At 50.8% G+C, this 27,819-nt stretch overlaps 1 protein-coding gene across 2 annotated transcripts; it reads right to left on the reverse strand.

Annotated features, from left to right (window-relative positions):
* Positions 1-85: 85 nt before the first annotated feature.
* On the reverse strand, positions 86-27,819 carry PDIA4 (protein disulfide isomerase family A member 4). Of its 2 annotated transcripts, none has more exons than XM_005551095.4 (10): positions 27,479-27,819; positions 19,604-19,781; positions 16,624-16,829; positions 12,322-12,460; positions 9,593-9,798; positions 9,284-9,442; positions 5,289-5,440; positions 3,010-3,166; positions 2,265-2,498; positions 86-1,263 (listed from the first exon to the last, which is right to left on the reverse strand). In XM_005551095.4, exons 1-10 carry the CDS (start codon positions 27,564-27,566, stop codon positions 848-850), a joined length of 1,935 nt encoding a protein of 644 aa, XP_005551152.1. In that variant the 5' UTR covers positions 27,567-27,819; the 3' UTR covers positions 86-847. The 2 variants fall into 2 exon arrangements, with proteins under 2 accessions (XP_005551152.1, XP_045244123.1); XM_045388188.2 differs by having other exon boundaries at positions 9,676-9,812.

Consider the following 27,819-nt stretch of genomic DNA (forward strand, 5'->3'; position numbering starts at 1 on the left):
GGGAGGGCTACCTGCCAGGCCTCTGCACAGCTTTAGCTACACCCCGCTCGTGCCCCACCCCGAGGCTCCCAGCACAGACCAGATGTTTTCTTACGTGGTTCTTAATGTTCATTTTTAATCGTGTTTTATTCCAATGCGACAGACTACTCTATGCTTTCCACCACCCCACAGTATCTGCGTTTGGGTCTGGGGTCCTTTCTGCTCCGGCACTGGGGCTCTCAAGAGGTGAGGCTGCCACATGGGGGGCCTCTCCCTGGAGCTGAGCCCACCCTGGGGGACCCTGGACAAAGGGGCAAGACCCTGCCCCTTTGCCCCCGGCCCTTGGTTTGCAGGGAGGCCGCCTGGCGATGCCCAGCCTGAAATGGCACCCCTGGCAGGGTTGCTCAGTGGCAGCTCTCACTTTGTGCCGAAACAGGAAGCAATCAGAAACACATACCAGAAGTCCAATCTCCTACACAGACCATTTCTCAGACAACGAAAAAGCAAAGAGCAAAATCAACATGATTTGACAAAGGAATTTTAAACCTTAAATTAAAAAAGAAAACATTTTCACACAGAATTATCTGCTTTGAGAAATAAAGAATTAGAAGGTATAAAAAAAAATTTCAAACCCCAAATAATGATAAAAATAGATGTATCCTCTATAAAAATCTGGACTAAACTATTCAGTCATTCATGGTTATTCAGTATTCAGAGCATGAGGTGAAATACCAAAGTATAAAAAATTAAAAAAAAAAAAAAGGAATCCAACATACTGCTGTTTGTTGCCAGCCTCGGCGTGGGCGCCCTGACCACGGGCCACGCAGGGCCTCTGCTTCCTCCCACCCTCTGCAGACCCTTCAGGCCTTCAAAGCTCTTCCTTGGTCCTGCTCAGTTTTGTGGCATGTTCTTCTATAAACTTGCTCAAATGCTCCAGATCTCTGTCTCCACCCTCAAATTTAACTGGGTTCTTTTTGTCCCCACTGGGGGCAAAGTAGATGGTGGGGAAGCCCTCCACCTTATAGCGGTCGCTGGGGACGTCGTTGGCTGTGGCGTCCATCTTGGCAATGACCAGGCCCTTCTGGCCTTTGTACTTCTTGGCCAGGCTGCTGTACACGGGCTCCAGCTGCTTGCAATGCCCGCACCATGGCGCGTAGAACTCGATGAGGACGTCCTTCTTGGGGTCCATCACAATGGAGTCGAAAGTCTTTCCCACAACAACCTTGACGGGTCCCTTGTTGTTCTTGGGCACTGGCTGGGATTTGATGACTGGCTTCAGTTTTCCTGACAAGTAAAGCAAGGCGGGGAGGGGGCATCAGTGCTGAAAAGGCCAAAGATTCTGGGGGCTCTCTCTGGACCAGGAAGTGAGGCTGGTGTGGCCACCAGAGGGGCCAGTCACACAGCAAGAGCCTCGTCTCCAAATGCCCCATCTCCCAACGGGCAGTTTATTTCTCTGGCGAGCCACTACATTCTACTCTCTACTCCTCTACTCTCTCTGTCCCTGCAAAGGCCAGAGAGGCTGCAGGTGGCTCCAGCCCAGGCCTAATGGGCCATTGGGTCCTGTCGGGAGACCATCACAAGAGTCGCTGCCCAGGCAGAGGGTTCCTGTGAGCACTGCCGCTGAGCCAGAGGGTTCCTGTGAGCACTGCCCAGGAGCCATGGTGGAGAAGTGCCAGGACAACCCACAGACATCGGACCAGCACGGTCTGCCCACAACGTGGCTGGCGCTGGGGACCTGGGGCCATGTGCTTAGCGAAGATCAATAGGCTCTATCTAAAGCCGCACAGCAAGGTGGCTGAGGGTGAAGAGACTCCGAGTCAGGCTCTGAAGCCACAAGGGGTGTTCAGCGCACCCAGACTTTGCCTTGTGTGGGCTCCATGTTCAGATGCCTCCTCTGCACACCCCAGCCTTAGTCTGGAATTTTAGCACATTGGCGCCGAAAATGTGGTAAGGCTGCTGAGTGATGCTAGATAAGCCCTGAGATGGACCCCAAATCTTGCTTTTGCTTTCAAAGTAAACACTGGGAGAACTGCCGAGAAGAAAATAATCATACTTGCAAATGTTCCTTCTTCTAAGCTATTCTGGTGTCTTGGAGTTTGGGGTCACAGTCGACCTTTCTCTGGACGAGAAGTCAGAGGGTCCCTCGGGGGTGAGAGGGGGCTGCTGGCTGACTTAGAGGGGTGTCATGCCCGTGGCCAGAGCACCAGACGCCCCACGACCTGTCTGCATTCTGTATGAGGAGCATAGCAGCTGATGGGAGACCCCAGCCCCAGCCACAGGCTCACCTTTTTTGAAAGCAGTGACAAACTCGCGGAGGGTGTCGGAGTCAAACTCCTCCGGCTCCATGGCAAACTTCTTCCCGCTCTCGTCCAGGATGGCGGCGTTGACATCCTCCCCGCTCTCGCTGAGCCCCAGGTCCTTCACCTCCCCAGCATAGTCCTCCTCGTCCGCAATGGCAAAGGTGTACTCAGGGAAGTCCTTGGCCACCTCTAGGACTTTGCTCCGCCAAAACTGAGTTGCTGAAAGGGACCAAGGGCCGTAAGCCAGGCGGCCAACACAGATCAAGTCCCAGCTCAGACTCTGAGGTCAGGCTTCAGGTCCCGTCACTAATATTCTGACATTGCTCAAGCTCTGGATTTACCTCATTTGGAGGGAAACACATTTCTGGAAGAGCCCCACTTGTAACGGCGGGGCCACGGCTGTAAGCCCAACAGGCCCGTAAGACCTGTGCCCAGGTGGCACGGCCACGCCTGCCTGAGGTCAGGGGCTGGTCTAGTCCCAGCTCTGTGCCTCTGAACTCCTCCAAGTCTCAGCTACCTCAACTCTTAAGAGGGTTCTTGACTTGAATCTAAGCTCCCATCTGGCTTAAAAGGGAAGCCATCAATTAAAAAATACTCCTGAGCCACCAACGTGCAAGGTCCCCAGGCTGGGATTTCTGAGTGAGCCATGTACATACAGCCACACCTCCCTCAATACTCCATCTTGCCTGAAAGAATGAGTCCCCCCACCCCCCAGCCCCGCAGTCCTCACCAGCTCTGTAATCAAAGCTGAAGTCCACACTGTAGTAGACAACCACCAGGGGGCGCCTGGTGTAGCGCTTAGCCTCGTTTGACGCCTTGCGGTGGCCAACCAGGGGCAGGGCGTACTTCAGCACGAAGTCCTTGATGGCCGAGTCCTGGGTGGAGCCCTGATTCAAAGAGGGAACAGGTGAGAGGGCCCACCATCTCTCCGCCATTGTTCTTGAGTACAATGTTTGAGTGACTTCGGGGGAATGGAAACTTTGAAGGGATGAGTCTCAGGAGGCAAAACACCAGGAGGCTTGACCCCACTCAAGCGCAGCCCAGTCACTCCCTACTGTCTTTTGGGGCTCCCTTCCCTCCACTGAACGGTAGGTGGCTTCTTAGGAAAAGGCAAACACACACCTTAGCCCTTTCCTTGGGGGTGTGGGCTCACTAACCCCAAAAAGAGACCACTCAAGGCAGGCCTGGCTCTTGGTGGACAGGAAGGGTTATCACAGACTGGGCTGTGTGGAACCTTCCACCTTCAGCTTGTGCGATCTTCACGCAGGGTGTCCTGAGGGCTCACACCTCACAAGGACTTGAGTCCCTCACAGACATCGCCCTCCAGGGGTGGGCACAGCAAGGTCAGCTACCCGCCCGAGGCTGTACAGCCAGCAAGTGGTGGGTGGACCTGTGAGCCCAAGGGCTCCCGTGGGGATGGGGCACTCAGGGAGGGGGCCTTGTGTGGCACTGAAGGGCAGGAGGGCCCTGCTGTGAGAAGGGAGCAGAAGGCACCCAGAGAGGAGGCGGCAGAGACCGAGGCAGGGCACGAGGCACGGCACGAGGCACAAAGAGGGTCTGGCGTGACAACACTGGAGGGTGGGATGTGCTGAAAAGGTGGGCAAGGAGGGCCTGGGAGGCCATGCTAAAGCACAGATAATCCGACTATCTCCCAAGTGGCAGGAGGCTGTGGAGTCTTTAACCATGACACTGCGCTGCATGCACTTCACTCAGCAGGGAAACGCCAGAGGAACTGGGAGCAGCAGCAACGTGCCCGACAGACAAGACCGCACAGATCTTGAAGCGTCTACTGAAAGTCACAGACCCCTTTCCTGGAAGATGCACTCACACACAGAGCTGTGTCTGATTCTCAGGATCCATGGCCCCACAAGCTCATCAGGACCCCTCTTTGGGCCCCAGATCTTATCTCTGGATGGAAGGAAGTGAAGCTGGGGGGAGGGATCACAGATGCCACGGTGAGTCCAGGGAAAAGGAGCTGTCCTGAGCTTCAAGTTGGCAGAGAAACAGATGGGATGGACACACAGACCTTGAGAAGGAGCGACAAGGCTAAAGACTGAGGAAGGAGACAGAGGACGTGGGGACCAGAAAGATTCAGGGTGGTTCTCTCCAAGGTACTGCCATGTTCTGGTGCAGGCCCCTGGGATTCCTGTCCTGTCACGCCCCCTTCTCCAGGTCCCTTGAGAGCCCACAGCCCAAACAGCCAGAGTCCTGACACTATGGGCCAGTAGGACCTGGAAAGGCCCCTGTACCACAATCTCAGCTCTGCTTCCCACCAAGAGCTATGAGGTCCAAGGTGGGGGACAGAGCTCACTTCTCTGCATCCCAATCTCTGTTAAACAAAAGCTTCAAACTCAACATCTAGGATCCTTCCAAATCTGAGATCTACTCACTGAAGTGCAGGGCCCCTTCTAAAGCACTCAGAAGGCTGAACTGGCCCCAGGTTCCCCTTGGGCTGGGAACTCTCACTGCCCCTCTAGGGTTAAGAGTGTCACACTCTAGGAGGATGAAGTGCAGGGGTGCAGTAAATGGGAAAAAAAGGCAAAATCCACCCACCAAGCTCAACAGCTCCCTCTGGTGAACAGAAAGGGCTGCTGTCCCTTTGTAGCCCCCAGCCCGAGCAGCCCCAAAAGACACGACTTGGCCTCAACGGAGCACCACCTGCTGGCCCAGGCCAAACCCTCAGTGGAACAGGCGCTGGAGGGAGACTGGTAATTGACTGCCAGGAGGGACGAAGGTTGGCAGCAACTGTTCTGGCAAAACCAAGTGCAGTTCTGCCAGGCCCCAGGACCTGCCAGGTGTGCGGGAACCTCAGCCCTGTCCCTCCGGCAAACGCAGACCACAGGCCGCCTGCAGAAAACCTGTGGGGTGGGGAGAAGGGGCTGGAAAAGGAGTTCCAGACATTGCAGACGAGAACGAAACCTCCACATTTGAAACCTCAGAGGTGGCTCCAAGCAGAGTCCTCACGCCTGCTGGGTGCCCGGGGCTGGCATGGTAGAGGGGTCTGCTTACCTGGACGTCCATCACGTGGCTCCGGGGCTCATACTTGGACTGGAATTTCTCAGGCTGCATTACAACCAACTGCCCCTGGGAGACTTTCAAGAACTTTGCAATTTCTGTGCTGAAAGCATGGTGAAATTTGTAATCTTCTCTCAGGTTGTTAGCTGAAACGTTAACAGAGTAAGATGTAATTCTGAAAATTGCCTAAATGTCTGAGTTTTAATTCGTTACCCACATCAGCCAAAGCAAATGTTCTGAAAATAACCACTGTAGGCTGGGCGTGGTGGCTCACGCCTGTAATCCCAGCACACTTTGGGAGGCCCAGGCAGGTGGACCACTTGAGGTTAGCAGTTCAAGACCAGCCTGGCCAACATGGTGAAACCCTGTCTCTACTAAAAATACAAACATTAGCCAGGTGTGGTGATGCAAGCCTGTAGTCCCAACTACTTGGGAGGCTGAGGCACAAGAATTGCTTGAACTGGGGAGGTGAGGCAGAGGTTGTAGTGAGCCGAGATCACGCCACTGTACTTTTAGCCTGGGCGACAGAGTGAGACTGTCTCAAAAAAAAAAAAAAAAAAAAAAAAAAAAGAAAGAAAGAAAAAGAAAAAGAAAAAAGAAAAGAAAAAAAAAAAAATCACCACCAAAAATTGTGTGGATTCCTATAACTTGAACACTTGAAAGGTTTGTTTTTAAAAACTCGGTACAGGTATAATGTCTAAACCCTGGCTGGGCACGATGGCTCACGCCTGTAATCTCAGCACTTTGTGAGGTTGAGGCAGGAGGACTGCTTAAGCCCAGGAGTTAGTTCATTTATTATTTATCTGAGACGGGGTCTTGCTCTGTCGCCCAGGCTGGAGTGAAGTGGCGTGATTTCAGTTCACCGCAATCTCCGTCTCCCAGGTTCAAGCCAATTCTCCTTCCTGCCTCAGACTCCAGAGTAGCTGGGACTACAGTCATATGCCACCATGCCTGGCTGTTACGTAATTTTAGTATAGACAGGGTTTCGCCATGTTGGCCAGGCTGGTCTCGAACTCCTGACCTCAACTGATCCACCTGTCTTGGCCTCCCAAACTGCTAGGATTACAGGCATGAGCCACCGTGCTCGGCCAAGCCTAAGAGTTTAAGACCAGTCTGGGCAACATGGTGAGACCCCATCTCTATAAAGATAAAATAACAACAATAGGCCGGGCACGGTGGCTCAAGCCTGTAATCCCAGCACTTTGGGAGGCCGAGACGGGCGGATCATGAGGTTAGGAGATCGAGACCATCCTGGCTAACACGGTGAAACCCCGTCTCTACTAAAAAATACAAAAAACTAGCCGGGCGAGGTGGCGGGCGCCTGTAGTCCCAGCTACTCAGGAGGCTGAGGCAGGAGAATGGCGTAAACCCGGGAGGCGGAGCTTGCAGTGAGCTGAGATCCGGCCACTGCACTCCAGCCTCGGCGACAGAGCGAGACTCCGTCTCAAAAACAACAACAACAACAACAACAACAACAAAAGCCAGTAAAGTTCACTGAAAAACAGCTAATTTGCCAGGAGCTGCTATTGACTGATGTCTGTAAGCAGCACGGATTCTTTGGCAGGCAGAATGTTCTGGAGCCCACATGAGCAGCACACAGTCCTATATCCCTATGTTGAGTTTTCACATCCAGCACCCTTCATGGAGGTTTAAATCTCCCTTCCTCGAGTTGGTGGGCTGCCTGTTTGTGGGCTGGAGCTCCGAATGAAGTTCTTTGGCTAAAGATACTTTTACTTAAATTTGTGAAAATGCATGATGAAACCCCATGGTCTGAGGGTACCCTTCCACAGAGCTGGGCAAACTTTCTGAGAAGGACTAGAGTGAGTAGTTTCAGCTGTAAGGACCACATGGTCTGTCCCAACTGCTTAACTCTGCTGCTGCAGTGTGAAAGCAGCCGGACAGGGTGTGAACACAGCAGTGTTCCAATGAGATGTCACCTGCAAAGATAGGCCATGGCCAGAATGGGCGTGTGGGCCACAGTGTCAACCCCTACCCTAGATCCTACAGGTAAATGCACCTTCAGTCCCTCCCCATTCTCCTCCCCAAGGCATCCAAACTCATCCTGGGCTGATTTTGAGATTTAAACATTGGGTGTCACCCCACCCTTGAAGGGCTCTTGCTCTAAAGGTTTGTGACTCCCAGCTGGGTTATAGGACACACGTGGCTGAGATGGTAAACCATGTTTTTGTAAGGGCAGGGGATGGGAGCAGCCTGGATAAGCTTGTGGCTTTCAGAGTCACATGGACTTAGATAATAGTTTTGTGACCTACTAACTATGTAGCTTTAGGCTTGTTAGTTATTAGCCTTCCCAGCCGCAGGTCCTTCTCTGTAAAACAGGGGCATTAAAATCCACTAAGTAAGGCCACATGGGCTGGGTGCTGTGGTTCATGTCTGTAATCCCAACACTGTGGGAGGCCAAGGCAGGAGGGATCACTTGAGCCCAGGAGTTCCAGACCAGCTGGGCAACATGGCAAAACCTCGTCTCTACAAAAAAAAATTAGCTGGATGTGGTGGCGCTCACCGGTACTCCCAGCTACTTGGGAGGCTGAGGTGGGAAAATCACCTGAGCCTAGGGAGGTCAAGGCTGCAGTGAGCTGAGATCACACCACTGCAGTCCAGCCTGGGCAATTGGAGACAAACCCTGGTCTCAAAATGAATAAATAAATATCTAGATGGTGTCTGTTCTAAGCCTCCAGGTGTCCCAGGGATTTGTTGTCAGTTGGCTTCAGGCAGACACAGACCCGCATCAAGAACTTCACTTCCTGCCCACCCCAGGACCACAGACCCTTTCATCCCACAGCCGCCCCTCACTGCTCCAGCCCTGCCAACCTGTCTGTAGAACATCTTCCGTCCCTGGGGCTACTCTCTCTCTCATAAGCGGGCAGACACAGCAGGCCCAGTGACTCTTGCCCCATCTGCAGCCCTAACCCTGCCCAAGCCAAATCACAGACGCTGACTTCTAGGAATGTGGTGCCAGGCCCGCCTGGGACCCACTGCACCGGAACCTGCATTTTAACAAATTCCCTGGGGATGTGAGTGCACATCAATGCATACAACTTACAGTCAAGACTTGGGGCTAGGGACTCCCCTGCTGCTCATAACCCTGGGTGGGTTGGGGTTTCCTTCTGGAAGTTTCTTCCTGACTAGTTAGGCGTGAATAACAAGGCCACCTAATTAACAGACGAAGGGAACTGAGCTCTACTGGTTTTATACATTAATCTGCATTTGACGTATGCACAATTGTTATTGTGCAGCACAGAATTAGCACTGAGTAGCAAGCTGTGCGTTTGAAAAATTATAATTGGTTAGCACTTAGCCAAGCTGGTTTTGGTGGAGGGGGAGAGGGTGGCACTCAGAAGACACTGATGAGGATGGTAAGGACCCTGAGTATACCTGTCCCCAGGCATCAGGAGCCAGACCAAGGCAGATGATGGATTTCAGGATGGTTCTACCCCGGCAGAACACTATTGCTGACACTATTGCTGACAGCTGTTCATAGGCATTTCACTCCTCAGGCTAGCAAGACAAGCATTTATTATGCACTTAGCATTATCAGGCAAGTTGCTAAGCACTTCATCTACATTACCTCAATTTAATAACCTCTCAGAAAAGACCACCACCTTGGGCAAGAGACCACCAGGCTAAGCCTGTGGTCACAGTGATAGTAACTGGAAGAGCCAGGCCTTGAAAGCTGGTTTGATTCCAAGTCTGGCACTTTATGGCCCAAAGACCTTCCCTCCAGCAGAAGGGCTCGGGCTCTGGAAGGCAGACATGGAGCTGGGACCGGTCTGACTGTGCCCCTCCCCTGCACCGAGGCCAGGAGGGCCACAGGGCACCCATCTCCAACCCCAAAATGGAAAGCTTATTCCCAGAGATGGCTCATCAAACCACCCCCTAACGGATGTCCCAGGAGCTTTCTGAAAAATCAGGCCAACCGCAGACCACCCAGGGCACACACATTTTGTTCAGCCCAAAGGGCCACAACTCACCAGCATCCTGGTACTGCTGGTAGGCTGGGTCACTCTCTCCCTTAAAGACCCCGATGATGATGACATCGTCTCCATCCTTCAGGAACTCCTGGACCTGCTTCAGGGTCAGAATCTCCTTGGAGGGAGGCCCGGACTGCTCGATCATGTAGTCAACGATTCCTGGGAGCAGGGCACACACCTGAGCAGGGGCCCTCAGAACTGCCCACCTCCCATGGCCCGTGCCTGCCAGCTCCCAGCACCTTCAAGGGCAGCCTCCTGTTAGGGAGTTTCCCTTCCCCACTGTGGTGGGAGAGAAGGGAGTGGCCATACCGTATTTTTCTCGTGGGCCGTTGTAGTCAAAAGGCCTTCCTTTGCGGAAAATTTTCAGGGTGGGATAGCCAGAGACATCAAACCTCTTGGCCAGGTCTGTTTCGGCGGTGGCATCGACCTTTGCCAGCGGAATTGGAGGAGAACGCTTGTTGAGCTCCTTGGCGGCCTTCTCATACTCAGGGGCAAGTTTCTTGCAGTGTCCACACCTGCCAAGAGGAAACTGGTTTGTCAGGGGCTCATTCTAGTGTGGACTCACTTTCTAGCTAAATGAGCTGCAGAAACCCCTCCTGTGCTCCCTAGTAACGCGGCCACACCCAGTAAGCCTCCAAATGCCTCCTAGACCCTCGGGCCCCTCAGGCGCTACGGACAGACAGACACAAACTTCATCCCATGGCATTCACACGCTGGGGGTGGGGCATGCGTACACACACGCACAGGACACACTCAGACAGGATGTTAGTAACTGCGGCACAGGGGAAAACATGGGAAAGGCCAAGAGAAACACTGTCCTGAGGAAGAGGACTTTCTTGGCTGGGGAGTTGGGGGCCAGCAAAGATGTAAGTCACAGATGGCTTCAGAGAAGGAGTAGCAGTGGAGCTGGGATCCACGGGACAGCGAGGAATTAGCCAGGAGTCCACGGGAGGTGGGGCGAAGAGAGGGTCGGCAGGTCCAGGTAACAGGAACAGAGGCATGGAGAACAAAGAACGTCACAAACTCTCACTGACACAGACCACCCAGGGAGGAGATGAGCGAGAGTCCCCTGGAGTCAGTATTGCGTCACCTAGCCCACTGCCCACAAGAACTGGCCAGGCACAGAGGCTCACTCCTGTAATTCCAGCACTTTGGGAGGCCGAGGCGGGCGGATCACCTGAAGTCAGGAGTTCAAGACCAGCCTGGCCAACATGGCAAAACCCCATCGCTACTAAAAATATAGAAATTAGCCGGGCGTGGTGGTGGACACCTGTAATCCCAGCTACTCAGGAGGCTGAGATAGGAGTATCACTTGAACCCAGGAGGCGGAGGTTGCAGTGAGCCAAGATCGCACTACTGCACTCCAGCCTGAGCGACAGGGCAAGACTCCGTCTCAAAAAAGAACCAACATCCCACACCTGGCTGGGGCCTGGCACTCAGGAGGCTCTCAGTCCTGAGTTAAGATAAAACACTATCCTATCAAAGTCCTTAGGACACCCAAATGAATTAAAGGGTGCATTCTGCAACTTCAAAACCATTTGTTGGCCGGCACAGTGGCTCACTCCTGTAATCCCAGTGCTTCCGGAAGATGAGGCGCAAGGGCTGCTTGAGGCCAGGAGTTCAAGACCAGCTGGGGCAACATAGCGAGACCTCATCTCTAAAAATATTTTGTATATTAGCCAGTCGTGGTGGCACGCACCTGTGGTCCCAGCTACTAGGGAGGCTGAGGCAGGACAACTGAGTCCAGGAGTTCAAGGCTGTAGTGAACTATGATGGCGCCACTGTACTCCAGCTCAGGTGACAAAGCAAGGCCTTATCCCAAAAGAAACCTCAGAAAACAAAACAAAAAAAAAACCTCCCGCCACAAACACAAAAACACATCAAAAGACCAAAAAACTGTTTGTGAATAAGTGGATAATTATCTTCTGAGGCATCATCAACCAGATCAGGGAAATCGCACTACACTTGCTAAGTGTGAGCTGTGCAGCAGTCGGCTCAACCTGGCTCCTGAGCGAGCCACAAAGCAACCCGCAAGTTAAGATGGGCAGCTGCCACTCTCCCTCTTACACCTCCCACCCATCAGGTCGGTCAGGGCCTCATGTGTAGCAAAACAAGGGTCTGTCTCTCCAGCATCGCAGGGGGGTTAGGAGGGTGCCCCACGTGTCCCAGATGCTTCCCTCCTTCTCTCGCAGGTCATTTCCTTCTCTAACCACCCACCTGACTTCACTTTTCATCTGCACATCCAACAACTCCCAGGTTTCTGCTGCAGAATCCGTGGCCTCGGGTTTGGGCTTATCCAGGCATTGCCCGGAACAAGGGTGTCCTCAGTGGAAGGTGTGACCTGCCCCCCTGCCTGTGCATCAGCCATGGCCTCCACCTGCTGGTTCTAGGCCCAAAAGCTTCCTCTGCTTACTGACTCTCCAGGACTCACTCCAGAACACACCCCTCTGAGGCAGTTCTTGCTGGCCTGATGGTCAGACACACCAGCACTGCTCAAGAATCCGAATCACAGCTGACCCACCACAAAATCAGCAAGACAGACGGTACCCTGGGCCGTCTCCTGGGAAGGCAAATGGTCTCTCCTGGAGCTAGGCTCCCCTCTGCCTTGAGAGCCGTCTTTCTTCTGCTCTGCTCTGTATTGACTGCTCCCGGCTTATCCATGCACCTGGTTGTGCGTCCCTCCTCTCCCCTCCCCGCGGAGCAGCCACCTCCGTTCCCCAAGCTGGGCGGCTCAGACCAGCCACTGTACTTGCTCCCACTCTAACCACCTTTCTTTCTGCTATCTTCTTTCCTTTGGGCCCCTTCTCCCACCCAAGAATGGACTACTTGGCAGCTCCTTCCACATCCACTCCCAACAGCTCCTTTATATCCATGCTTCTTCCAGAACACCTGGACCTCAACCCTGGCCTACAACTCGTGCCCACCGTGCTCCTCTGCTGTTCCTGCCTCATGGGCAGGGGCCTGCCGTCTGCGCCTGCCACCTCGCACCTAGTGCACAGCACGGTACCGAATATGGGAAGGGCCTGACACCACCTTACCATGGAGCATAAAACTCCACCAGAATGATATCTGCATCATTCACAACTTCATCAAAGTTCTCTTTGGTCAACACAAGCGTGACTTCTGGTGGAGGCGTCCAGTCGGGCTGGGAGACTTCTCTGACCTTGGCAACAATTTCTGAAAGAAACCAAGTAAGACTGAGCACACAAGGCCCAAACTGGCAGGCACTTCACCTCCCTCCAGAAGATGGGGAAGAAAGCAAGCGTCGGGGCCCACAAGAACGGGAGGTGTCTGATTTCCTGAAACCTGGCTGCATCTCTGCAGTTTTGGGGATACAGCCAGGAGTCAGAAGGTTCGCTGTTTCCCAACAATTGTCCATTGCATTTCCACAGCCTGCAGACTTCTCCAGATGAGGCCTAAGACTTACTGATGATTGAGACTTCCTTTACCATCATGCTATGGTACTAACTTCATGCAAACTTTTGATTATATATGCCTATGGATATGATTTTGGGGCATCTCATTCACATCTAATGTTACTATATTACATACATCATAAGATGTATGCAAAAAAAAAAAAAAGGAAAAATTTACAAGAGGAGCTCCCATTGCTCAAGATGCAGTGGCATTACCTGAGAAAGCTTTTAATAAATGCCCATCTGTAAGCCTCATTCCCCAGAAATGGATTCCAGGGCTGGAGTAGAACAATAAATTCGTACCAAAATGTGCCAAGCAGTTCTTAGGACGAGTGGTTGCAATCTGTCACTCTTTTTCCCTACTGTAGAATCTACCAAGGAGCCAAATTTAGAACCACTCCTGCAAAGCTGCAGTCTTCAAACTGAAACGTGCACAAGCACCTCCTCTGTGCATTCACAGCATGAAGCGTCTGTCCCCTGCCCCTCAGCCCACACCCAGGGGTCCTGAGGCACTTAACACGTAGGAGGCCTGTTTATGAAAACATAGCATACGCTGCTCTAAAGTTTCCAAACGGCCATGTCTCTCTCGCAGTCAAATGTTGGCCGCAGACCCCCAAACATGTATGCCTGTTTATTTTGCAACAATAGAAGTACTCAACTTTCAGGCCAGGAGTGGTGGCTTGCCTGTAATCCCAGAACTTTGGGAGGCCGAGGTGGGTGGATCATGGGTGGTCAGGAGTTCAAGACCAGCCTGGCCGACATGGTGAAACCCTGTCTCTACTAAAAATACAAAAATTAGCCTTGTGTGGTGGCACGTGCTTGTAACCCCAGCTACTCAGGAGGCTGAGGCAGGAGAACCCACTCGAACCCTGGAGGTGGAGGTTGCGGTGAGCCAAGATTGCACCACTCCACACTCCAGCCTGGGGGACAAAAGAAGACTCCATCTTAAAAAAAAAAAAAAAAAGGGCCGGGCGCGGTGGCTCAAGCCTGTAATCCCAGCACTTTTGGAGGCCGAGACGGGCGGATCACGACGTCAGGAGTTCGAGACCATCCTGGCTAACACGGTGAAACCCCGTCTCTACTAAAAAATACAAAAAACTAGCCGGGCGAGGTGGTGGGCGCCTGTAGTCCCAGCTACTCGGGAGGCTGAGGCAGGAGAATGGCGTAAAAACCCGGGAGGCGGAGCTTGCAATGAGCTGAGATCTGGCCACTGCACTCCAGCCTGGGCGACACAGCAAGACTCCGTCTCAAAAAAAAAAAAAAAAAAAAAAAGTACTCAACTTTCAACTTGTTTTAGATTAAGTTCCTATGTACTGATATGGTTAAGACATATTTGTTAAATAAAAACATGAAGATACAGGATAGTATTTGAGATATACTAATAACTGTAAAAATGAGAAAATCTCTCATACACACATACACACACTTGCTTTTTATGTATACAAAATATCTCCAAACAACACAGAAGAAACTTGTTACACTAGTACCTTCTTAGAGGGGAGCGGGATCACCCAGGTTCAGGGAAGAAAGACTATTCATTTATCTACTTCTCTGAATTACTAAGTTTCTAAACGTATTACCTAGTCAACAGACAAACTGTGACACTAAATAGCAACAGAAGTGACTCCGTTTTCTTTGTATATCCCGTAATGAGTACCATTGCTTAAAGGAGCAGAGGATAGCCTCTCACACCATCTCAGAGATATGATCTCAGAGTAGAGGAGAGACTCTTACACGATCTCAGAGATGTGATCTCCCATCACATCCAACTGACACCACACTCAACAGATGAGATGCCAAGGCCTGGCAAGGGGAAGGCGCTCGTCCAGAACACAGGCCTATCTTATGTCTATAAGGACTGGAAACCTATTCAACGCTCTTTCCTCTACTCCACACTGGGAATGGAAAATGCAGCATCTTTTTTTTTTTCTTTTTTTTTCTGCCAGTGATTAAGAGAGACTTGCCCTTGCTAAAAGGATACCATGTGCATTCATTTAATAAAATTAAATAAATTGTATTAAAATAAAATTAAGAGGCCAGGCACAGTGATTCACACCTATAATTCCAGCACTTTGGGAGGCCGTGGTATGCGGATCACCTGAGGTTGGGAGTTCGAGACCAGCCTGACCAACATGGAGACACCCCGTCTCTACCAAAATTACAAAATTAGCCAGGCATAGTGGCGTGTGCCTGTAATCCCAGCTACTCGGGAGGCTGAGGCAGGAGAATCGCTTGAACCCGGGAGGCAGAGGTTACAGTGAGCTGAGATTGTGCCATTGTACTCCAGCCTGGGCCACACAAGCAAAACTCCGTCTCAAAAATAAATAAATATTAATAAAATTAAATAAACTTTATTAAAATAAAATTAAACTTTACTAAAATAAAATTAAATAAAAATTAAATCATGTATTTGTTCATTCATTTAATAAAACGTATGTAGGGCCTAACGTGAGCCAGGCAGGGATCCATCAGGCCAGATTGCAGACATCCTCAGAGAACCCTGGATGTGGCTCTCTGCACCTGTGGTTCTCAGCACATAGCTTCGAGCCAGCAGCAATGGCGAGCCCTGCACCCTTGTAAGAAATACAAATTATTGGCTGAGCCTGGTGGTTCACGCCTGTAATCCCAGCACTTTAGGAGGCCGAGGTGGGCAGATCACAAGGTCAGGAGATCGAGACCATTCTGGCTAACACAGTGAAACCCTGTCTCTACTAAAAAAAAAATACAAAAAGTTAGCCAGGCGTGGTGGCGGGCGCCTGTAGTCCCAGCTACTAGGGAGGCTGAGGCAGGAGAATGGCGAGAACCCGGGAGGCGGAGCTTGCAGTGAGCTGAGATCGTGCCACTGCACTCCAGCCTGGGCGACAGAGCAAGACTCTGTCTCAAAAAATTATAAAAAAAAAAAAAAGGAGGCCAAGGCAGGTGGATCACGAGGTCAGGAGATCAAGACCATCCTGGCTAACATGGTGAAACCCCGTCTCTACTAAATATACAAAAAATTAGCCAGGCATGGTGGCACACATCTGTAGTACCAGCTTCTCGGGAGCCTGAGGCAGGAGAATCACTTGAACCCAGGAGGCAGAGGTTGCAGTGAGCCAAGATCATGCCACTGCACTCCAGCCTGGGCGACACAGTGAGACTCTGTCTCCAAAAAAAAAAGAAAAAAGAAATGCAAATTATCTGGACTGATTTGTATCGTATCTAGACTGAAATGTACTGAATCAGAAACTCTGGGGCTACGGCCCAGCAATCTGAACGAGCCCTCCAGTTGACTGACGCTTGCTAAGCATTAAGAACCACTGCTCTAGACCACCACCAAGACCCCTAACCTCTGATGTCATTTCCTAACACTCCTGTTTTTATTTATTTACTTATTTTTGAGACAGAGTCTCACTCTGTCACCCAGGCTGACGTGAAGTGGCACAATCTCAGCTTATCACAACCTCCGCTTCCTAGGTTCAAGCAATTCTCCTGCCTCAGCCTTCCAAGTAGCTGGGATTACACACGAGCCACTACAAGCAGCTAATTGTTGTATTTTTAGTAGAGACAGGGTTTCACCATGTTGGTCAGGCTGGTCTTGAACTCCTGACCTGAAGTGATCCAGTCGCCTTGGCCACCCAAAGTGCTGGGGTTACAGGTGTGAGCCACCGTGTCTGGCCCATTTCCTAACACTCCTGCCCATGTTTTGAGTTTCAGAGTCTGAAATGTAAAGAGGCCATGTCCCAGCCCACCCAGCCCGCGCGCCCCCCCCACTGCCCCCTCCACCCCCCGCCCCAAGAACAAGTAAACATTCCAGAGGCCTAAGGCTCCTAAGTCAGTCCCTGGTACCCTCAGCTTTTCTTCCTCTATTATCCCAATTCCCATTCCCTGAACTTTCTGTTCCTGCAGGAAGGAGTTCTTCCTCCACCAGCTCAGGTACTAGCTCACCTTCTTGGGTTCTGGAGCCCTCGTAGTCTACAGCCTGCCCCTTCTTAAGGATCTTGATGGTGGGGTAGCCACTCACATCAAACCTGCTGGCCAGCATAGATGCTGAGGTTGCATCGATCTTGGCAACAGGAATGGGAGGATCATTATCCTTTAATATGTTGGCAATTTTTTCATATTCCGGAGCAAACTGCTTGCAATGTCCACACCTAACAATCAGATTAGGGAGGGCGAAAAACATTAACTGTACCTATGGAGATTTAAATGCAACAATACATACTGTACTTATGGAGATTTAAATCCAGTAATACATACTGCTATGGTCTCGATGTGGTTTGTCCACACCAAAATGTTGAAATCTGATCCCCAATGTGGCAGTGTTGGGAGGTGGGACCTAGTGGGAAGGGTTTACGTCTGAAGGGTGGAACCCTCATGAACAGGTAAATGCACTTTCAGGAATGTAGTTTAAAAGAGCTTGGCGTGGCCAGGTGCAGTGGCTCAAGCCTGTAATCCCAGCACTTTGGGAGGCTGAGGTAGGTGGATCACCTGAGGTCAGGAGTTTGAGATCAGCCTGGCCAACATGGTGAAACCCCATCTCTATGAAAAATACAAAAAATTAGCTGGGTGTGGTGGCAGGCGCCTGTAATTCCAGTTACTCAGGAGGCTGAGGCAGGACAATCGCTTGAACCGGGAGGTGGAGGTTGCCGTGAGCCAAAATTTGAGCCACTACATTCCAGCCTGGGCGACAAGAGCCAAACTCCAACTCAAAAAGAAAAGAGTAAGCTTGGCTTCCTCCTCGCCATGTTATCTCTGTACATGCCCACTCTTCTTCCACTTCCTGCCAGGAGTGAAGCAGCATGAGGCCCTCACCAAAAGTTGAGCAGATGCCAGCACCATGCTCTTGTACTTCCCAGTCCGCAGAACTGTGACTGAAATAAATCTCTTTCCCTTATAAATTACCCAGCCTCAGCTACTCTGTTATAGCAACACAAAACAGACCAACACACACACACAAAAATGGGAACTTTTAGCCGGGCGCGGTGGCTCAAGCCTGTAATCCCAGCACTTTGGGAGGCCAAGGTGGGTGGACCACGAGGTCAGGAGATCAAGACCATCCTGGCTAACACAGTGAAACCCTATCTCTACTAAAAATACAAAAAGTAGCCGGGCGTGGTGGCGGGCACCTGTAGTCCCAGCTACTCGGGAGGCTGAGGCAGGAGAATGGCGTGAACTCGGGAGGCGGAGCTTGCAGTGAGCTGAGATCGAGCCACTGCACTCCAGCCTGGGCGAGAGCAAGACACTACCTCAAAAAAAAAAAGGGGAACTTTTGGAAATACCTGTGGTTAAGAGGAGAGACACAACAAAACATAGAGGCGAAGACCAAAGGGGCTTCAAAGTCAAACAGGTCTAGGTTTAAATTCCAGCTCTGCCCTAGGGCAAATACTTTCAATATCTAAACCTCAGTCTGTGGCTGGGCATGGTGCGTCACGCCTGTAATCTCAACACTTTGGGGGTCTGAGGCAGGCAAATCACACTTGAGCCCAGGAGTTTGAGACCAGCCCGGGCAATATGACGAAACTCCATCTTTACAAAAAGTACTTTGGGAGGCCAAGGCGGGCAGATCACTTGAGACCAGGAGTTCAAGACCAGCCTGGCCAACATGGTGAAACCTGTCTGTATTGAAAATACAAAAATTAGCTGGGTGTGGTGGCAGGTGCCTGTAATCCCAGTTACTCGGGAGGCTGAGGCATGAGAATCGCTTGAACCCAGAAGGTGGACGTTGCAGTGATCAAAGATCAAGCCATTGCATTCCAGCCTGGGCAAAAGAGTGAAAAATCTGTCCCCCAAAAAATTTTAATTTCTCAGTTTTAACTTCAAATATGGTAAATATTGATAAACATGACCCCCTCCGAGGTTCTCACTTCTTAAGAATGTTAAGGGCTCTTTGAACTAAAAAGTACGAAAACTTGATAATTTATGTAAGAGGAATAACATAACCTCAAAAGAGTCTTGCTCTGTTGCCCAGGCTGGGGTGCAGTGGCACGATTTCAGCTAGTTGCAGCCTCCGCCTCCCAGGTTCAAGCAATTCTCCTGTCTCAGCCTCCCGAGTAACTGGGACTACAGGTGCACATTCACCATACCTAATTTTTGTATTTTTAGTAGAGATCGGGTTTCACCATGTTGGCCAGGCTGGTCTCAAACTCCTGATCTCAAGTGATCTGCCTGCCTTGGCCTCCCAAAGTGCTGAGATTATAGGTGTGAGCCACTATGCCCAGCCTATTTAGATGTTTTAAATAAAACACTTGTGCTATGCTTGACCCTCAGACACTGCACAAAAGTGAGTGTATCCTATTTGGTCTCAGAAGTGAAACAGGGAGGGCATGAGATAGAAAAGAGCAAAGCAGGGGTCATGAGATACAAAACAGTAGAGGAGAAGTAACGGAGGAGACAGGCCCGAGAGCTCTAACAGACTGCACTACGAGGGGGAAAGACAGGAAAAGAAGTGGGGATGCCTGACTGGTCCCCTCACAGGGCCAATGTGTGTAGTAAAAAATCCACCACACAGGCCAACAGCCTGCACTTGGGGCAGCTGCCTGAGCATCAGCCTTTGAGGGAAGAGGAAGGCGGGGTGGCCTCAGACAGGTCGGGGCAGAATCTGTAACAAGGACGTATCTGTTACTAACACGAGGCTGTGTCACTGTTGCTTGTTAAATGCCCGTCCCCCAGCTGTGACCATCAGAGGACGTATTCATCTTTAACCCACTGGACTGAGACAAGAGGACATTGCCTTCCATGAGGGCTGGCTCACTGGCAGTTCCAATGCAAAGTGGTAGAACGAGTGAGCTCCCAGCACTCTTAAAGCTAGAGTGCAAGTTCCTGCACCCAGACACTCCCACCCCCAGGGTCTGGATGACCAGGTGAAGGGCTGAGCGCATGGAGCACAGTGCTCGTCCACCCGCAGGAATCAGAACGCAGTCCTTACCATGGAGCATAAAATTCCAGCAGCACTGTGTCTTTGTCAGCCACAAAATTATCAAAGTTTGCATCATTTAGGACCAAGACACCATTTTCTTCCTTAACTTCCAAGTCATCTTCTTCCTCATCATCTTCCTCCTCCTCCTCCTCTTCATCCTCAATGGCATTTTCTCGGTTAGAAGAATCTGAGTGGAAAACCCAGACTGGTTACAAACCTGGTGGTGACTCTCCTTAAAACTTTCCTGGCCGGGCGTGGTGGCTCACGCCTGTAATTCCAGCACTTTGGGAGGCTGAGGTGGGCGGATCACTAGGTCAGGAGTTCAAGACCAGCCTGGCTAATATGGTGAAACCCAATCTCTATTAAAAGCACAAAAACTAGCCAGGCATGGTGGCACGTGCCTGTAGTCTAGCTACTTGGGAGGCTGAGGCAGAAGAATTGCTTGAACCCGGGAAGCAGAGATTGTGCCACTGCACTCCAGTCTGGGTGACAGAGTGACACTCCATCTCAAAAAAAAAAAAAAGTCCTAAAACTCATACACTTCACAAGGTGTCAAGTCCTGGGTGGTCCCTGGGGGCCCACCACGTGACTGGCTGGTGACATCAGGCCTCCCTCATGCCAGCAATTCTGTTCTAAGTTGGCTACTTAAAATTTCATTCAGAGGGAGGTCATGGCTAAATAATATTTGAAAACCACAGCTCTAGAACATAAAGTCCAAATGTCGCAGCATAAGTTGGAGGGCAGCACAGGCTACCCTTTCAGAGTTGCGGCCCCCTGCCTTGCTCTGCAAACCTTGCCCTGAACCCAGACAGCCTCCGCATTGGCCACTTCCTCCCTACTCCCTTGTACCCACCTCTGCAGTCTTCCCGGGCCTCGCTCCTGTAGCTCTGGCTCCCCTACCACATCCCACACTCTACGTTTCAGGGGCACTGCATTTCATGATCTCCCCCTAGCTTGTCTGTGTTCAAGGTTATTGCTCACTGATGTGCCTCCTCCTCACCCTGTATGTTTCCACAGGCAGGGCCCCAGGAACACCTCCCATGAACAAATTATCCGCCTGGCCCCAAAAGAGTACCAACAGGAAGTACTCAATCTTGACTTTTCACTGCAGAGGATGGAATACTAATTCCATTTCTGAAAGGGGGTGGCATTTTACCTCATACCCATAAAAAATAGCCCTTTGAGTTTTATAATCCTTGAGGAAAAGGCTGAAGTGTGAAGGGAAAGAGTGTGGGAAATCACATTTCACTAATAAAGGCACAGAAACTGATGGGGTCAACATGCATCAAAAATCACACCTTTGTTTGGAAGCTAAGTTTTCTTCCTAGAATGTGAGAAATTGTGTATATTTCATTTTCAAGGTTCAATTTATTATTATTTTTTTTTTTGCCAAACCACAGATACAAAGAACATGGAGTTGCCGTTTTTATTAACCAGGTTCTCTGGCTACTGTCACACCAGCAAACAGAACTGGGCACAGTAAGCATGGTAATTTCATTAACGCTAAAGCCAGAATGTTTCCAGGGGCCAAATATTCTTTTCTGGAGATGTGTCCCAGGAGGTAAATGAACACTGCTAGTTACTGTTTGGGGCTGTGGGTGAGGTCAGGGTCTGAAAACCTGCCCCCAGGATCCCAGAACTCCTGGGCTCACCAACTCTAATGAAGGAACCTGCGTGGACTCTGCAGCTGCTTGGCCACGGAGGCAGCCTGCACCCACCCCACATGGCCGTGCCTGCCCTCTGCTCCTCCAGTCTACTCCTTGGGTCTGCATGGAGTAGGGAGAAGGGGGCGGCTTTGTTCATCACTGTCAACATTTACCAATCTGCAAACTTTACAAAAAAGCCAACAAGAAAGCCCCCCGGCACACTGGTCACCCGCACTCAGTCCTTTTCCTTTTAAGCATCCCACAACTTTTCCTGACTTGCACATTCCTGTTCCAACTTAAGGCCTAGGCTCCTCCTTTGTCGGCGGAGGGAGAAACAGCTCTAAAATGCCAAAAGCAAACCCACCCATCTGAGATGAGCCTCCTGCCTGCCACCCTTCCCTCCACACCGGGAACTCCCTAGGCACGGTCAGAAGCTCACGGAGGGCAGGCCACAGAGAAAGACAGCCTGGGCGCAGGCCCACCTCCCCTGGGGTCTCGGGACTGTGTGTGTCTGACAGTACAGGCAGGGGCCAGGCTGACATCTCCCCAAGGAGAAGAGGGAAATCCAATGTTCCCAAGGTTTTCTGGTCTCCCTTTTCAGATCATTCTAGACCCCTAAGAGGGAGAAAAAAGAAAAGATCCTCTGCTCTGTGCTATTTAGAAAATCTTGCCCACTCTATTTACCTGTGTCTTTGAAAGAACCGTGTGAGGTTGAAATGCACATCTTGCTCTGATGTCATTAACTAAGACCAAGCCGAAGTACTAGGTTGGTGAAAGTAATTGAGATTTTTGCCATTTTTTTTTTAAATCCTGGGTGGTCCCTAGGGGAGACCACCAGGACCCCCGGCTGGCAGTTAGGTAGTGCTTTTGGGCCATCTGTATCCACTCTCCTCTCACTACCTAGCTGCTCTGCCCAGTACGAGTCAAAGTTACTTGCAAGCAGATGGGAAGATTGGAGGAAGGTCGGAAATAACGCACTGGGGAACTTTTTTTTTTTTTTGAGACGGAGTCTCGCTTTGTCGCTCAGGCTGGAGTGCAGTGGCCGGATCTCAGCTCACTGCAAGCTCCACCTCCCGGGTTCACCCCATTCTCCTGCCTCAGCCTCCAGGGTAGCTGGGACTACAGGCGCCCGCCACCTCGCCTGGCTAGTTTTTTGTATTTTTTTAGTAGAGACGGGGTTTCACCGGGTTAGCCAGGATGGTCTCGATCTCCTGACCTCGTGATCCGCCCATCTCGGCCTCCCAAAGTGCTGGGATTACAGGCTTGAGCCACCGCGCCCGGCCTCGCACTGGGGAACTTAATCGACTCTTCTAGCTAGGAATCACAGCTAGGAGAGGAAGGGAAACTCAGTAATTGGCTCAGTGCACAGCGGAAGACTGACATTTGCAGTAAAGAGGCCTAAAACATCACCACATAGGAAATTCCTTTCCAGGGTGAATTTTAAAAAAAGAAATAAAGATGTGTTTTTACCTACGGTCGGCCTGAAGTGGGCTCTCAACACTACAAATGTGATAGAGCTCCCATGATTAAGTGGGACCTGACTAGTCACCATGGGACACAGCATTCCTAAGAGGCAACTCATTTCTCGACCCTTTTAAAAAATGAATTTTTGTGAGAGATGGTGGATCACGCCCGTAATCCCAGCACTTTGGGTGGCCAAGGAGGGCGGATCACCTGAGGTCAGGAGTTTCAGACCAGCGTGGCCAACATGGCAAAAACCCATCTCTACTAAAAATACAAAAATTAGCTGGGCATGGTGGCACATTCCTGTAATCTTAGCTACTCAGGAGGTTGAGGCAGGAGAATCGCTTGAACCCAGGAGGCAGAGGATGCAGTGAGCCAAGATCATGCCACTGCACCCCAGCCTGGGCGACAGAGTGAGACTAACAAAAAAAAATAATTCCATTATCTTTTTAAAGGATAAACATAAAATAAGACATTCCCTATGTAATTAAGGACTCTCAACTGCATGGACCCTACCTTTCCATTCCTCCCCAGCTCACAGACAAGCCCAGGATTCATTCTTCTGCAATTTGGGAAGGTGCTAGCTCTAGATTCCTATCTACCAGAAACCCACACATCCCTGCAAGCAAAAGAGTCCACGTTTTAGTGGGAGAACACTTTTCTCTGGGCTTCATTTTTAAAGGTGGACATTCTAGGATAGAAAATATATCCAGGGCTGGGCGCAGTGGCTCACACCTATAATCCAAGTGCTCCTCTGGGAGACCGAGACGGGCAAATCACGAGGTCAGGAGATCAAGACCATCCTGGCCAACACTGTGAAACCGCATCTCTACTAAAATACAAAAAAAAGTTAGCCAGGCATGGTGGCACACACCTGTAATACCAGACACTCAGAAGGCTGAGGCAGGGGAATTGCTTGAACCTGGGAGGTGGAGGTTGCAGTGAGCCGAGATCACACCACAGCACTCCAGCCTGACAACAAGGAAGACTCTGTCACCAAAAAAAAAAAAAAAAGAAAAAGGCCAGGCATGGTGGCTCACACCTGTAATCCCAACGCTGTGGGAGGCTGAGGCAGGCGGATCACCTGAGGTCAGGACTTCGAGATCAGCCTGACCAACATGGAGAAACCCCATCTTTACTAAAAATAAAAAATTAGCCAGGTGTAATCTCAGCTACTCAGATGATGCCACTGCACTCCGGCCTGGGCAACAAGAGTGAAACTCCGTCTCAAAAAAAAAAAATATGGCCAGGTACAGTGGCTCACGCCTGTAATCCCAGCACTTTGGGAGTCCCAAGGCGGACGGATCACGACGTCAGGAGATTGAGACCATCCTGGCTAACACAGTGAAACCCCGTCTCTACTTAAAAAAAAAAAAATACAAAAATATTACCCTGACGTGGTGGCAGGCACCTGTAGTCCCAGCTACTCGGGAGGCTGAGGCAGGAAAATGGCGTGAATCCGGGAGGTGGAGCTTGCAGTGAGTCGACATCGCGCCACTGCCCTCCAGTGACAGAGCAAGACTCCGTCTCAAAAAAAAAAAAAATATATATATATATATATACACACACACATATATATATCCAGAGCCTTTCAGTACCTTCTGAAAAGATGCAACCTTCCTCAGCATGAGACAAATGAATTCCCACATTCATCTCCACATTGCTCAGTCCTTGTGCTAAGGCCTCTCCTGAAACGTGGGACCCTCACCTAAGCAGGCTGCCGCAGTCCCTGTCCACTCCCACGGGGCACACCTGATGACAACACTGGGTCCCTGCCCAGACGCACGCAGCTCCTTTCAGGATGTCCTCACTCTCCATCCTCAGCTGATCACTCTCATCTCCACCAGAAAAATGCCTGAAACAGCTGCATAAACTCTACCACCCAGCCAATACTGAAGAGTTTATATTAAACACAGAAACAAGAACTGCGTTATCAGCTATGGTAACCATTATAGCTGATATTTATTTATGTACCAGGCACTGTGCTGGATTCTTAAACACACCACTTCACCCCTTAAGGGAGATTGTATTACAGGTTATATTACATGTTACAGATGAAGAAACTGACATGCAGGAACTACAGTCACCTGTCCAAGGATCACAAAGCTACTTAGTGGAGGGTCCTGACCACTTAACTGCTATGCTGTATTGTCACCTTAGATTTTCTTCCCAATACGCCCAAAGTTTTTGGAGGAACATTTAGATTTTCCACATTTTTATGGCTCCGAAAATAAATATGTCTCAGGAATCAAAAGAGGAGGGCAGTTTAACGCTTCCTTAGCATGAAACATAGGTGACTTTCCACTTACTTTTAAATCTAAACAAACCAATACCACATAAAAGCAGGCAACAAACAGGATCAGAATATTTTCCTTTCCTATCTTAGCAGGAAGGATGCGTAGAGCGCAGGCACCGTCTAATCTGAGACTGGAAAGCCGTGCAACCTGAGGCTTAAGCCATCAGAGCTTAACAGTGTATTTAGTAACCATGTTGGGGCATTTAAGTTCCTAAACACCACTGTGCTGTCTAAATCTAAAATGTAACGGAAGCAAAAAGAAAAAAAAAGCCTCGAGACTTGAAACACTTGAGGGGTGAGGTAGTGTAGACTTGAAATAAATCTGTTGGACAAGTTATCAGTGAATCTATGACAGGTTTTGACAATGAAAGGCCGAGGGATGCCCTCTGGGGTGAGAAACGGTCAAAGTAAGCCCACATCGGTCAAAGTAAGCCCACATCGTGGCTCACACCTGTAATCCCAAACACTGGGAATTTAAGGGCGGAGAACTGCTTGAGGCCAGCCTGGGCAACATAGTGAGACCCCATCTCTACCAAAAAAAAAAAAAAAAAATTAGCCAGGCAGCCGGCCTGGTGTGGTGGCTCACTCTTGTAATCAGGAGATTGAGACCATCCTGGCTAAGACGGTGAAACCCCGTCTCTACTAAAAAATGCAAAAAATTGGCTGGGCATGGTGGCACGTGCCTGTAGTCCCAGCTACTGTGGAGGCAGAAGCAGAAGGATCACTTGAACCCGCGAAGCAGAGGTTGTGGTGAGCTGAGATCACGCCACTGCACTCCAGCCTGGGCGACAGAATGAGAAAAAAAATTAGCCAGGCGTGGTGGCAAGCACCTACAGTCCCAGATCCTTGGGAGGCTGAGGCAGGAGGATCCCATGAGCCCAGGAGTTTGAGGCTTAAGTAAGCCATGATCGCGACAGTGCACTCAAGCCTGGGCAACAGTGTGTGATCTTGTCTCCGGGTGGGGGGAACCGGAGCTAGAAGCCCAGGAGGCCTGCCCTTGGCCATGATGACCCCGGGGATTCCTAGGCTCACCCCAGGAGCAATTGCTTCCCAGGGACTCACTGTGTTGAAGACCTCTGATCCAAAGGATAAACGTGCTGGTCCTAACACCTCCTAAAGCCACTCTCCCAGGCCTCTCAAGAGTTCCTCCAAAAACAAAATCACTGGATCAAAACCAAGGCAGTGCTATAATGCTTTTCCGCTATGTTCCAAAAAGCACCTTCCACCCACACTGGTCCTCAAACTTCACTGTGCCTCCAGAAGTTCATTCTATGTCTCAAGGGAGAAGTGACTTAAAACGCAGATTCCGGGGCCCACCCCTGCATTCTGCTTCAGTGTATTTTGGGCATCTGTATTTAAATAAACTGTATTTAAATAAACACTCAGGTGATTTGGGTAAAGGTCTCAAGACACAATTTGTAAGCAGCCCCGCTAGCTGGTTCCTTTCGGCAGGTGTTTTTCTCGCCGAGTGTGGGTTTTTACTTCCTTTTCTATTTGGGCAAAGACTCTTTTTGAATCAGTGACCCACACAAAGTTACTCAATCTGTTTGAAAGAGTATAAAGTTCACAATTTCCCTACACACTAACATTATAAAAGAGTGTATATTTATATTGGAACAAACTTAAAAGGTTAAAAAACTAGTAATTGAAAATAAGGGCAGAGAAGAAGAAAGTTAAGACCAGTACCTGGAAGCCTTATTCTCTAGGAATAACAACCTTTTCTTAACTAGTACTTCCTAATCTTCAGAGTTCTTATGTTTGCAGTTAGCTCATTTCGAAGAAAAATGCAGGAAGCATGAAGAAGTTTTAGTATTTCTACTGGAGTGCGCGCTTCATGGGCAGGGACCACACACACCATCTTTTCCTCCCAGAACCCAGTGCAGGGACTGGCACACAGTAAATGCTGAATAAATGCAGAAGGAATGGTATCTCCAGTTTCTCAAAGTTGCAAACCAAGCCATCCTTTTCTCCCTTGAACCAGAATCTTTGGATTAATCATCTCCAAATCCACACACTAAATTTTAAGAAGGAATGCTTGCTGTTCCAAAGAACTAGCACTTGGTTCTTCACGCCTCGCCCCTTCACTACAGGGGCTCCCTCTCCCTTCCCACTGCCTGGGCGCATTCGCCTGGAGTCAGCCTGGACCTGAGAAAAATCTGCAAATTAGGGCGAAGGACCCAGCTGCAAAAAAGGCGCTCTGCAGCCCTCTCCAAGCCTCGGGTGACAGGAGGCTTCCAGGGAGTCGGAGCCCAAGAGACCCCGGCCACCTTCCTCTCCTGGGAGCCCCAAATCGATCCTGCCACAGCCACAGTCCCCGCCCCTTCAACTCCGCCAAGTTTACCCCGGGCTCGGCGCCCATCGCTAGTTCTGGAGCGGACCGCGCGGAAGCCAGCCCGCCGGGGTTGCAGCGCCCGGGCCCCCGCACATCTCTGCAGCCCCCGCAAGCACGGCCCGACCCGCGGCGCGCTTGCAGCTCACCTTCGTCCGGGCCCTCGGCACCCGCCACGGCCAGCAGCTGCGCCAGCCCAAGGAGCAGCAGGAACAGGTAGGCTTTCCGGGGCCTCATGGTACCGGGGGCGGAGCGCGGCCTCCTCGCGTCGGCGGCCGCTGCGCGCACCGAGAACTCCGGGTCTAGCCGACCGCCCGTCGCTCCTCAGCGACGCGGGAGAGCCGGAAAAACCCACGGGAAGTCGGCCCGGGCGATTGGCAAGGGGCGGAGGAAGCCGCGAGCCGGCCAATCCCAGAGTGACGCCGGCGCGGACCGCGTGCGCCTCGGCCGACTAGAGTCGGCTCCGCGGCCCTAGACCCTCCTCAGTCCT

The sequence above is a fragment of the Macaca fascicularis genome, chromosome 3, assembly GCF_037993035.2.
Source record: "Macaca fascicularis isolate 582-1 chromosome 3, T2T-MFA8v1.1".
In the NCBI taxonomy this organism is placed as follows: domain Eukaryota; kingdom Metazoa; phylum Chordata; class Mammalia; order Primates; family Cercopithecidae; genus Macaca; species Macaca fascicularis.

What these genes read in the sequence shown, in the direction of transcription:
- PDIA4 (XM_005551095.4), bottom strand. Translation starts at nt 27,566, where the DNA reads ATGAGGCCCCGGAAAGCCTACCTGTTCCTGCTGCTCCTTGGGCTGGCG. An exon ending in GGGCTCCAGAACCCAAGAAG is followed by an intron (nt 12,461 to 16,623) that starts GTGAGCTAGTAC and finishes GGTTTCTTTCAG; the next exon opens with AAATTGTTGCCAAGGTCAGA. An exon ending in TGTCACTGCTTTCAAAAAAG is followed by an intron (nt 1,264 to 2,264) that starts GTGAGCCTGTGG and finishes TTTACTTGTCAG; the next exon opens with GAAAACTGAAGCCAGTCATC.